The sequence below is a fragment of the Lissotriton helveticus genome, chromosome 9, assembly GCF_964261635.1.
Source record: "Lissotriton helveticus chromosome 9, aLisHel1.1, whole genome shotgun sequence".
In the NCBI taxonomy this organism is placed as follows: Eukaryota; Metazoa; Chordata; class Amphibia; order Caudata; family Salamandridae; genus Lissotriton; species Lissotriton helveticus.
In genome coordinates this window covers 1,179,178,108-1,179,191,586 of record NC_136070.1, presented here as the reverse complement: position 1 = coordinate 1,179,191,586, position 13,479 = coordinate 1,179,178,108, and the positions used below count along the sequence as shown (strand labels likewise).

Here is a 13,479-nt window from a genome sequence, read left to right as displayed (position 1 = left end):
GCTTTTACCACCATGCATACAAACCGACACATGAGAGCATTTTCACTGCCCATCTGCTGCCTGCACCGGTCAGATTCAGCATCTCAGCCGCTGGTGCATGGACGCTTGGGCAGGTGCACAGCTCCCTCCCGAATCAGGCTCTGAAGCAGAAAAATGAAAGCTGAGACAAGCACAGGGCACTGGGAAGCCTCAGCTTTCAGTCTCTTGCTTCTTCATCTCACCCTCTCCCATCGAGTCACACGGTTGAGTGAGGTCAGAGAAGCTTCTAATTCCACCCCACCACATGATAGGATGGTAGAGAGTGAGTTGAGTCTGATTGACAGGTATCACGGTGCACTACAGGGCAAAAGCCAACGGCACTGGTGAAACAGCTCTCTCATGGGGTGACACCTAGAAGCATCAGAGCCCTGAGACAAGGGTAAGGACTTCACCAACTATGACAACTTGCCTCATGGCTGGCACAGCCTCCCCTATGCACCTGTGCCACCCATCACAGAGGTTGCATGCTGATCTTTACTCCTAGCAACGGTCGACATTTTATTTATTATACCAAAAGTGAATAATTGGATATTATTTGGTATTGATATAATTCAAATGGGGCAAAAACAGAGGGTTGAGGCCTGATGCCCATATGGACGAGCTATCATTGAACTTTCTACAGTACTTCAAATAATTGTAATCGAGTATTGGTTATTGTCTGCAGTATTACTATTACTTTTAAAGAAAGAGTACCACCAATTTTCTACTTCATGACAAACTTTTTCAGTTAGAAGATTTGGATAATAGCGTATAGTGCTACGATGCGTTTAAAGTAGCGCTAGCACCTAGCTGAGGTATCATCGAGACTTGTAAAACTGCAGTGGCACACTTTAAGCACTAGAAGTTCTATAGAGATCCCAAAAACATTCGAAAGAAATAGTACTAGATATATGTTCTGCAGAGCTATGTATACCAGAGGAGGCCAGTACAGAAATCGCACGCCACTGTGCCACATCAAGCCAGGAAAGGACCAAACAATGTTCTGAAGTTCTAGTCTCATACATGAAGTTTCATTTGCTGGCACTCACCCCTGGTGCGGGCGGCATTGGCGGAGTGGGAGGAGTTATCATGCTCAACTGAAACAGAACAAAAAAGCAACACAAATGAAACAATGAGTATGGAATAACTCAAAACATGAAGCGGTAAGTTGGCAGAACATCCTCAATACAAAATGTAGGCTAGAAAGAAAGCCAGCAGGATGAGGAAAGGCAGGATTTTTAGAAAAGCACACAAAAGTGGAGGGAAAGAAGGACCATTGGGGATGAGGGCAGATGAGTGCAAGGAGATAGCATGAAATGTGCAAAGTCAACAAAAAAAATAAGCAGGAAGGTGAGATGTATCATACGACTAAAAAAGGGCTGATAGAGTGTTAGTCTGAGAGGAAGTAAAAAAGAGAACTGGGCAAAAAAGATAAGGACTTGGTAGAAATGAGAGGAAAGAATAAAGATTATCTTCAAAAGAGCAAAGGTTGGCGAGGGGGACAGAACTGTTTGGTATAATTACAAAGAATCACAACTTTCCAATCAGATGGCTTTAAATTGGGAATCCAAATACTCCAGTGAGAAACATGCTGTCCATTCCACCACATTTCCCCCATTTCTCCGAAGACTTCAGCCAAGAAATACTTTATACCTAAATCTATTTGATAGTATATTGTTCCAGAACTATCATAAAATCCTCGGCTTGAAAGATGGCCCATAGCTCAAGGAAACTATGGTAACATCCCCTCAACAACACTCTATTATTTAACTGCCCTATACATACATATTGGACTACATAGGAATTTGGAAACTGTACATTTTACCAACCCTCCATTTATTAGGTAAAATGAAAATCATCCAAGTAAAAGTGGATTGTAGTAAAAAGGCTTAGACTCTAAAACAAGTTACAGCCATGCATAATGTAACTTTTAAATTGACACGGAATGACTATCATTTCTGTAATACAACATGCGTCTGGTGTGTCCTTACAGATGAAACATGATGCAGTTCTACATCTTAATGGTGACAAATTACATTTTGGAAATGGTATTAAATTGATGCATGCACCGTTTTCAATTGTGATTTTATGTCATTGAACTTGATGACTCTAACAAATGCTACCACTCTAGGCTGAAACTTTGATAGAAGGCCATCTGGATATTTTATTTAGTGCCAACCTGAGATGGGACCATTTAATTGCCCACAAATCACACTCGGTGGAGGCGGTATGTGAATCTCTGTTCTGATTTGTGAATAATTTGGGACATAAACCTCCCAAAGAACTGACCATGTTATATAAAGTCAATTCTGTGGGCACATACGGTGCTGGAATGTAGGGGCATATGCCTGTAAAGACCATGGGCCTCATTTATGAGGCTATGCGTCACTTTTACGCCGCCGGTGCGTCACTTTTTGTGACGCACCAGTGCCGTAAAAAATGCTCCTTGTTGCGACATATTTACAAAGTGACGCATCTAGGTAGATGCGTCACTTTGTAAACCCCTGCGCCACATTATACCTGCGCCAGGTATAATGTATGCAAGGGGGGCGTTTTGACGCAAGAAAGGGTCATGGAAGTGATGCAGTGAAATCTATAAGATTTCACTGCTCCATTTCTTGGCCGCTAATGCGTCAAAATCTTAAGCCTGCTTCATGGCAGGCATAAGACTGACACAGGCACTAACATGGGCTTGCCCATGTGAAAGTACACATTGCTGGAGTTGCGTCACTTTTGTGACACACTCTAGCAATGCGTCATTTTTGCGCCTACAGATACGTCCGTATTTCGGACGTATCTGTAACTCCTTGCGATATGATGCGTCATATTATAAATATGACACATCAATTATGACGCAAGGAGTGCACACTGAGAAGTGACGCATTGCTGCTTTCATGCAGCGATGCATCATTTTTCATAAATGAGGCCCCATTTAGGTAGTATAACATAGGTTTTTAACCAGGCTTTTAGGACTCTCCAGATCCACCTTTAATTTCGTAACTCGTAACAAAATGGGTCTCGATTTCTCAGAAGGCAGGCTGAGCTTTTCACCCATCATGCTCTGAGTTAAAACTTAGCCCACCCCAGAGTTAAGTTGTGCTCCCGAAATTGTGGAGGATTGCCTGAAACAGACAAATATGCTAGCTATCCCAAGGATCAAGTACCTAGGATGATCAAGTCTCTTTCAAAATAACAGTGAGATAACCACATTTGCGAAGACCATGGTAAAGGACATATGCTATGACCACAGAGATAAGAGGAGAATTAGGAAAGTTTTAGATATGGTTACTGTTTATTCATACACTCCATTGTCCATCTGCGAAGGCATGGAGCCCTATCTATCTTGGAAAAAAGGCTCCAGCTCACAGAGTCAATCTAATCCGTCATTTTTCAGTGGTCTTTCCCCTTTCTGGGACTTGGTATGTGTTTTTGCCCTGCTATCTATGCGATGGTATGTCAACACAGTCCATTAAGAACTTTATGTTATTTTGTACTTTATACTCTGATTTCAGAACCCGTTTTTTATGTCCAATTTTATCACAAATAGGTCTTAAACAACACCAAGAAGGTTTGTTGATTCTACAACATCTTGAGTGTCCAACAATTTGCTATACAGTGCTAAATTGTATTACTCAGGCAATAAGTCATTATTTCATTTAATATGCACTTTTATGGTCATGTTGCTGACCGAATAAAGAGGATTTGAACTTGAACTTGATAGAGGACAACATTTTGTGATTTTAAGAGGATGTTGATTCATCTCATTATATGGATAATGGGTTCATGTATTTGTGTGATGCATGCCTGTGATGCAGATAGTACCGACACTGGAATTTAAGGAGCAGGTTTTTCCCAGTACCTGGCTCGAAGATGTTAGGCCCTGCAAAGGACCTGCAGGAAGCAAAAAGAGTAAAGAGCACATTTACTACAAATGGTCTCAGAAGACACTATAACGTAGGGGGTCGCAGTGGGATGAACTTTGGTGGAACATGGTGCCAGGTTTTAGTTTTCTTACAATAGGACTAGGCAATTTCCCTGACACTATTATCAGCTACACAAGACATATCCTGCATGTCAAAGGAAGTCAGAGTACTGTATTTTTTAAAACTCATGAGCCAGAAGTGCCTCATTTTTCTAACACCGAGAGAACAAAGGGACTGCCTGCCCAGACCATGAGACTGCAAGGAAAGAAGTTTAAACATCTGATCCGTTGCCTGTAGGTGCAGTGACAGAAAGGCGGCACGACAGTACAAAAATCCTGATTGAGCTAGTGCTAGGACAAGTGATGGGCTTAACTGCGTCATTTGACAATGCAACATTTTGCAAGAGCTGCAAAACAAGTCTAACAACTTGGAACTACAGGAAAATCACATTTGAAACCCTTTGGGGAGTAATGTAATCATCGCAAATTTTTGCCATTATAGTACAATGCACTGATCTGTGATCTGACACTTTCTTGGTCTCATGTAAAGACTGCCACAGATTACAATGTCATCCACGCCAAAATAATCACCAGAACCTTCTAAAGAGCTCTTCGGCTGTTGAGGAACATCATTCATGTGCATTCCCCTCCTGAGACTGGAATGTCACAGTAAGAAACCCAAAACAAAATAAGCATCCGGAATGCACATTCTGGTTCAGCAACTGGAGGTACTTTGAGAACCTGGATCCCTTGTTCAACATAAATCGTCTTCATAAAAAAAACTGGTTGCGCACATCCAAGGCTGTACCCTCTTCATTCATTTCCTACAGCTAGCCCCCACTGGAGTGTACTGAATTCCATGAAATAGCTGATTCCAAAATATAACTTTTCACACTGTGCCAGACCTTCACCAGACCGCCTACCACATTGAGTTATAACCATTGACCCTGGGTCCACTAAAAGGATCCTTAAGGAAAACTTTAAAAATGTGCTCACTTTTTTCTATCCACCCAGAAAAGATATTTAGAATTGACCCATTGAGTAATACTCATGTAGCAAGGTTAATACTCGGAGGTGGCAAAAGCTTTATAAGGAGAGGCAAGGGAACCTCTAGGAGCCTTTGGACCACTTCTGTGAATAGACTGATGTCAATCCACTAGCGCAGGAAACCACAAGCCTGTTTTCTGACTCTTGCCTGCTATAACCTTTCTCACTTAAGGAGCTGAATAATAATTTTAAAAGGCATACTACTTGGGCCAAATATAGTGCACGTGCCATAAAAAAACATTAGCAAATACTAAATGTTTTGTAAGTTATGCATACCTTAACCTGAAAAATAGAACAATAACAATACATCAATTGCAGTATTCAAAGGCCTAGTTCGATAGCAGCAGGGGGTAAAACATTACGGGCCAGATGTAGGTAAATCTTTTTTACGGATTCTAAAATACCGAATTTTACCGATTCGGTATTTTAGAATCGGTAAATTAGATGTAAGTAATAATTCGGTATTTTTTACCGAATCGGTAAGATTCGGTAATTACCGAATAGTCAAGGGTGGCAGGGTGGCACTTTGACACCCTGTTGCACCCCTGATTAGTGCTTGTGTGTCATGTGGCACACATACATGCCCTAAGGGCATGTATGTCTGTCACATGGCACAGGTGTAAATGCACATATTTGCATTTACATAGGAATTCGTTATTTACCACCAACTAATAGTTGGTAGTAAATAACAAATCCTTAAAGCCCTGAAGCACTGTTAACAGTGCTTCCTACATTTCATTTACCGATTCGGTAAATTTACCAATTTGGTAGTTTTTTGAAGCCCTACATCTCAATATCCAAATACCGGTCGGTAACGGCCGAAATTCGGTTTTTTCGGCCGTTACCGACCGGTATTTGGATACCTACATCTGGCCCTAGATTCGAAAGAGAATAGTTATGGGAGTGGCTTGATATTGACGAAGGTGAGGATCTTCGGAAAAGGATGAAAGGAGAGGAAAGTGACAAAGAAAACAATGTCAGGAGAAGGATTTGTACATTTGAAAAAGAAGATGCCGGTGTTAGATTCTCGGGAATAGAACCGAGTGAGGGTGAATCAAATAGCACAGCGAAAGAGGAAGACATGAGTAGACGAAGACAGGAATGGGGCAAAGGTAAGAAACACATGCAATGAGAGGGCTTAATAGGGATGGGATCAGCCAGAAGAGGCAGAAACAGGAGGACACAGTGGAATGAGGTTAGAAACAGAGTGGATGAAGAGGAAAAGAGTGTACTGGAAAATCTTCTGCAAGGACAGAGATCTATGGAAAGGGGCTAAGAAAGTTGAAACAAGGGTTGAATTTGACAGATGAGGATAAGACCTAGCAGAAGAGAATGCACAGACTGAGGTGTGGGGAGGAATGGGGAAGACAGAGAAGGCTGGACAGAGAGAGTAAAGGATCGCTTAAATAGAATAAAGAAAAAATGTGAGGGGACAGCCCTACATTAGGAACAAAAGAAGAAACAGCGGAGCAAAAGGAGATAAGAACAAAATAGGGCAGTGATTTATAAGAGTAGAAAAAAAAGTCGTAGCAGTAAAGAAGAGGTGAATAAATAAAGGAAATACAATCCGAGGGCACTGGAGATGGAAAAGGTGACTACGGACTTAGGTACGTAAGAAAATGAAAATGGATACCACGATGAAAATAAATGCAAAGGCAAAACATGCATGTGGGAGAAGGGGACTGAACTTGTTTACTAAACAAAAGTGAAGTGCAGAAAAAAAGATTGTGACAAAAAGGAGAGAAATGGGTGGAGAGGAGTATAAGAAAAGTAAACTATGAGAAAGGGTGAGGATAATGAGGGCCATAATGGATGATTGACAAAAAATGTGAGAAACCATAACAGAAGTTGGGACATTAGTAGCAGTGAAAATGAGAGATACGTGGAATGGCATAAAAAGAAAGGGTGACACGCAGAAAGAAGAAAACAAAGGAGTTCAGAAAATGAGCTGAGAATAGAAATGGAAAGAAGAGGGGGAGGGATTCAGGTGCTGACTTTAGATATCGAACTTTTCATGTGCTCAAAAACTAAAGGAGAGGAAGTCTGAGATTATTGCGTTGGAGATTTCTCTTCACTTTCTCTTTGTAATATGTTGGCAGACTTTTGGGACCTGTGGCCCTGGAGTTCCCTAACAAGTCGCATCAGAAGGAACGCAGACAGGTCTTCCTTGTGAAAGTGGATGTCTTGACAGCTGCACAGGTTTGCAGTATTCCCATGGACCCGCCGAGTCCCCAGGCTCCCACTGTTCCAGCTGGGGAAGGCCCAATCTAAGCTGAAACTGATGAGCAGGGAGGCGGGGGCGGGCACTTTTCATAATTACCTAAATTAAATTCCCTCTGCTGCCCGGAGGGAAGCCATTGTTTTACCGAACAGAGAGAAGCGGATAAATCCCATAAATAAGAGATTTAAGCACACACGACAAAAGGTCACAAATAATTAATAAAAATCACAGAGAAGAACAGATGTTTTCTGGCTGGTTTCCCTCGCTGATCCTTTGTCTGCGAGGAGCTGGCTCATTAGAGGGGTTTCAGGGCATACAACATTCTTGCGCTATCCAAACCAGACAATGTTTGCAAAGAAAGCAAAACTAATGTATTCAGTTATAGCCAAGCCCATGAAGTAAAGGCAACTACTAAAATGATATAGTGAATTTTGCATAGCGTGCAACACATACGACCCCTTGACTATGGTCGCAGGACATGAATGGTGCAAGTATCCAGGAGCTTCCAAACACAAATCCATCCTTAGGGAAAAGTGACCTTTGCCTGATGTGATATTTTTACCAGGGGTCTTCTCTCACTTTCCACTGTGTGCACCTTGTGCATCCTCATTCAACCCTGGTCCCTTAGGTTCTGCATTGACCCCCCAGTCTCTTACTGGCATTGACGGTCAGGGTCATGGCATTCTTCTGGACAATGGTCCGTATCCTGGTGAAAGCCGCGAAGCAGCAATAATCACTTCGGCTGTCGTCCTTCTCTGTGTTCGCAAAGTAGAGATTCCCATCCAGGCCGACGGACACTCGCTCGTCCTGCGGAATGTGAACCAGATCTGAGGAGAAATAATTACTTAGCTGTCATCGGTAATGGTGGCACTGCCTTCTCAGGAATAAATGTTCAGAGAAGTTGACATTGAAAAATTCAGGAATGAATGCTCAGAGAAGTTAACATTGAAAAAGAACCGCAGTAAACCAATTGCAGACAGCTTCTATCCTACACAATCTGGACAGCTATGTTCAATCAGCACACAGGAAAAATATCTACCACTCAAGAATTGATTTCCCAAACAAATAACTGTAGTTCTGTCGAGTCACACAGCAGCAGAGCAGCAATGTACCCATCATATGGAATAGAAGTGCTCACTATCCACACAGAAGGAAACTGCACCACCCACAGAAGACAAACATACCCAACACACTGTATAACAACCTTCCACCAATCACAGTACTAAACTATCCATCACTCCAAGAGTTATAGCACCAACCACCGAGGCACTAGATCAATTCATTACTCACAAAGCATCAATAAAGACATAACACACATTGTACAATACAATTCACTCAAAAAACAGATCAACACACTCCAACTGCTGAGCATCAATACAAAGGACTCGCAGAGCACCAGTCCATCACATACAGAAATTGTGTAGTGTAAAACCATAAGCTACACAATGACTTAGAACAAAGCTACACTGCATATGTTCTCCAGGCAGTTGCATAACAGTTGTTCACAATGGTATTTTGTGTTATATTGATGGCAATATAACATTTATTTCAATTTTGATTCTCTGATGTGAGAATTGCATTCATTGCACAAACATCATCATAGTGAGTAGTACACCACGCATGTTCCAGAATGGATAGTACAAACATATTTCCTGCAAAGAAAACAGACAGTAATGCAGACAAATAACAGAGCAGGAAAACTGTGTATGCCCTACAAGATTCCTAAGTCCACATAAAGTAAATACACACCACATACACAAATACACACACACACACTTAGCAGAATATTTTCCCAGTGGAACAATACTGGCCAATCCAAAAACAGAGTACATTTTGATTTAAGTAACCACCACTCTGGAAAACACTCCAGAATAACTCTAGCACATGTTTGACATTCCTTTTATGAAACTGCATCTCACCAATGGTCATCCAGTAAATATGCAGGGGTGGGATGCCCTCGGGAGGATCACAGTGCAGCACCACAGGGTCTCCCTCCTCTACCTCTTCGGGAGCAATCCTCTCATTAGGAAATTTGGGGATGCCTGCGTGGAAAAGGGTAATGTCATTCATAGTAGGTCCTTCTTAACCAAATATTTTGGATACTTGGAACATCATTTGCATCTACATATAATGTTTTTTTTTATACATCTGGTTTAGGGCAGGAAACATAGAGGAGAGAAGTTTCACTTTTTAATCTCAACAATATTCAAGGTTTGCACATTTGATTACTGAAACAGAAGGCAGCGGGAGAGGAAGAAGTGCATTTCTTCAATTTTTCCCAATCATGTCATAAATAAGAAAGGTGCAATTGTTTCTACCTCTTCAAGGGTCGACGGTTAGGATGTTACAACACACTGATGGTCCCAGTTGAGCGATCGAACTATGTTAGGTTTGCAACAAATGTTCAATGCCCTTCCCACTTATTCTCACCTAAATAATTTCAAGCTTATTTAACAGTTGCTTCAAAGCCCTAAGTTATACCAACATTATTCTATTGTTTAGGGGCAAGACCTATAGATAGATTTGCTTGACAACACTCTGACCTAAGGATCCCTTTAGAGTCAAAAATACATTCGTTGTCCACCTTGTAAAAGACATACCCTACTTTAAATATATTTGTAACCTCTGTTTACCATTGGCATGCCGATGGAATCACATTAATCACTTATAATGTCCTTATATATCTTAGAGCAAATTAGTTAATTCCCTGGAAAAGGGATGAGGAACGGTGCTGGGGCTGAGAAAGAAATACGCACTTTAAGGTCATTTCTCTGATTTCCTTGGTGCCACTAGTATGATCTTCTAAATTAACCAAATCTTCAAGAGACTGCTGAATTTCTTATACAAATAGATTATTAAGGCTAAGAAGTTGGATAAAATATTGGAAACACTTTTTTACCTTTGAAATGATGTACTTGGTTATAACTACAATTTTTTTATAGAGCCTTCTAGTACTATCATGTCCCCTTTTCACAGTGTTTCTTCAATCAACGTTTTTGATGATTATACGGTCTTTTAAACTAATTAAACTTATATATTAAGTCAAACAAATGAATAACAACCACTCACTGGGAGATTCAAAACAATCCTTTGTAGTGGGTTGAAAGCACTTGCCTCAGGCACCTTGCTCTAGCTACCCTCCAGAGCCTTAGGAATGTGGTACATTGCCCTCTTAGCCCTACATATCATTGGCATCTTTGGACACCACGTGTATTATGCTTGCTCCCAACAGCTAGATCTTTGTGGCATTTTTACTGGCATTATATGTGTTTTGCAATTAGCTTTTATCACTAATACATTGTTTAAGTACTTTTGTACATTGCCACTTTTCTTTCTCTTCCTTGCATTGTTATTAAACGTCCAAATTTGTAAGCTGCTCAAATCCCTGATGTCTATAATGTTCACTTATAACATTGAAACCTAAACAATGTGTCCTAAATAATGGGTATATTTACTTTTGACTTTATGTAAATACCTAGGTCTCAACCATCTCATTAACAGACATGTATATAAGTTGTAGTTAATTTTTAGCAATTGTTAATAACTCATTATATGAATCACTTCATAGGTTGCTAAATGTTGGAACACTATCATCACTTTGACGAAACTGTTCAATTTAGAAGAACTCCTGGGTCTTGATATTTTGTAATCCTTTGGTGTCCTATATCATCAGCACCAAATTCTGGTTTTGTAATTCACTGCCCCTCACGGGTCACATTTACTCTTCCTACATACGCACACAAATTTCAGAATACAGTGACACATTTCCATATAATGGAACTGTCCCTTCAGAATGTTAACTGAAGTATTTTGTTAATACTGATGAAAACACAGGTATATGTCTCTGTAGTATGTGCTTTTAAGAACTGCTTCTATGGAATTTATTTGCAAAGAATGAACAAGTACTTCTCAGCTGCTAGAGCCTAATTTAGGGCACACATACACACCTAAATGAATCTGCAAATGACATCCTAGTTCATATGATCAAGATATCAGGAAATTTTTGGGCACAGATGTAAAAAACTTTTATGAGAATTGTAAGCACTGAGCCTATGGAACTGTTGGGAACAACCATAAAGATAGACATTTCAAAAATATTCTCAAAGGCAATTCTTAGCCTAAATGAAGCTAATCTAAAATAAACAAAAATAAAACATATGTCTGAATTTACTTTTCTCTTTCCCCTAAACCTGGGATTTTACATTTGCAATGTAGAATATGCATGCATTAAAGTGCAGATCTGGAAATGTATTATATGTGTAGATTTCTGGGTACCTTCCAAATCTACTAAAACCAAAACGGCAGTTTACAAGCCATTCACATACTCTTTTTTTATTTAAATCAGGCCCAATTTATGCAAGAAACACATGCACCAAGGAACTTATCGCTGGTTTATCAGCATTTTTTTAAGATTAGATTTTTCACTTTTAATTATTTCAGGTGATTTTTTTAATTATGTGCTATTTTTTTAAACTGAAAACAAAACTAATGTAGACCTGATGTAGCTGAACTAAACATTTTAAATATTATATCAATATATGTACAATGGAGAGTTTCCACTTAGACATGTTTCATTAATGCTTGCAACACATTCAGACAGATAATACTCAAAGCCAAGACCAAGTATAGCTTGTCTGCACAGCCACAACTCAATCCATCAACAAGTGAACAGGTGTGAGATCATATATCTCCACCGACAAGGAACTATCACGAAGGAATCTTGTTACACTCTTCTGAAGTGTCATTAAAATTTGGCACCTCATGAGTGACAAGATGCTCGCGTACATTGTGTTCCCTTTGGTACCATTTCAGCAAGAAACATGGTAATCCCTAAAGAAGCAGCAGGCCATTGGGAAAAAGCCAACATCTGCTGGCAACAATATGAAAAAATAAATACAGTCTACTTTCAAAAGCAAAAGTAAAAATGTACCTCCCTAAGTAGGACAAATCCTGGCAGAAGATCAAACAAAGTCAATGTAAACATCATGATGAATGGTGATACTAACGGGGTGAGACCTATTTAATAATATTCATCAAGTGCATGCTCTAAATTAAGAAGCACAGAGTGAAGAACTAATGAATATAAATCAGGGTGTTGTCGACATCTGCTGTGGTCTCCAGGAAGACAGTTCAAATTCAGGAAGCACTAACTTTGTTGTTCATTGTTCTGAAACAGTTAAATTGAAGCTAGTTGGAATACATTTCTTTAAGAAAGCGTTGCCCCTCTACACTGCATGCATGGATCTCCTAGCCTCTGCAGAAACACAGCATATCTGGTAGAAACTATCATATTGAAGGATTTCCAGGGAATTGTATATGGAGATTAATTGCACTCCAGACCAATACATGAGGGAAGATACAAATTAGTGAACGTGGTGGCTTGTAGTTTATTATTTTTTATCCAGATTATGCTTAAACAATGCTTTATTTTAGTCCCAACCTGATCCTCTCTTTAACTTTGTTTTTCTGCATTTGTTCTTTGTACTGAACTAGTCTTACATCAAACTCTGCAACACTTACCCTCAAAGCCTATGCATTAGACATGGCCTCTTATATTGGGCCAAAAACCAATGGATCTACAGAAATAACTGCAAGGATTACTATGATAGTGTGCAAAAACACATTTTGAACATTAACATTGAAAAAATAAGGTTACAGATTTTCCTAAAACACCATCAGAAATAATCGATTTGCTGGTAAATAAAACTTGGCATAATCTTGACTTAATACATTGAATACAAGTGATGTAATACATTGTTAAACTGGAAAGAAAAACTTCATAAGAAGAGGAGCTATTACAAGCAGGGTTGGTTTTAACTGGTTTTCTAAGATCCAAGTTCATTTAAGATTGCGGCTTTTAAAAAGTAATTTGTGAATACAGTACATCTAGGCCTGCTGTTTGGTTTACAATATTTTAGCATTCAATAAACCTTTACTTAGGAGGTGCAGAAAACATTTTTGGAAATTACTTCTCCATGTTGGACCAGTTTGCATCAATGCAGGCACTAACACTGGAGCAATTTTATGAACACCGCTTGTGTAAAGAATGCAAAATCTAGTGCCATGCATAACTTCTTCATATTATTCAGTTATGATTCACTGATTTTAACCTAGACAAATTTGTGAACATAAGGAAATCACTTGTTCAAATGCTATTGAAAATGTTGCCTAATAGATGCTTGGCAAATCAAAAGGATATCCTGTCCATAAACCAGTACAGTAAGAGACTTTAATTCACATGGCTTGGGTTTTGTTTTAGATAAATTGTTCA

The 13,479-nt window shown here is 39.6% G+C and overlaps 1 protein-coding gene across 3 annotated transcripts in view; it reads right to left on the bottom strand.

Moving 5' to 3' along the window:
• Positions 1–13,479, bottom strand: part of CHL1 (cell adhesion molecule L1 like) — a 524,527-nt gene that overhangs the window by 172,456 nt on the left and 338,592 nt on the right. For 2 of the 3 annotated variants that reach the window (XM_078661653.1, XM_078661651.1), the window contains exons 5-7: positions 9,128–9,250; positions 7,865–8,035; positions 1,068–1,115 (exon numbers count right to left, since the gene is read on the bottom strand). In XM_078661653.1, the coding sequence (XP_078517779.1) occupies positions 1,068–1,115; positions 7,865–8,035; positions 9,128–9,250 (342 nt within the window). The remainder of the gene's footprint in view (positions 1–1,067; positions 1,116–7,864; positions 8,036–9,127; positions 9,251–13,479) is intronic. The other variant, XM_078661652.1, reaches the window with a different exon arrangement.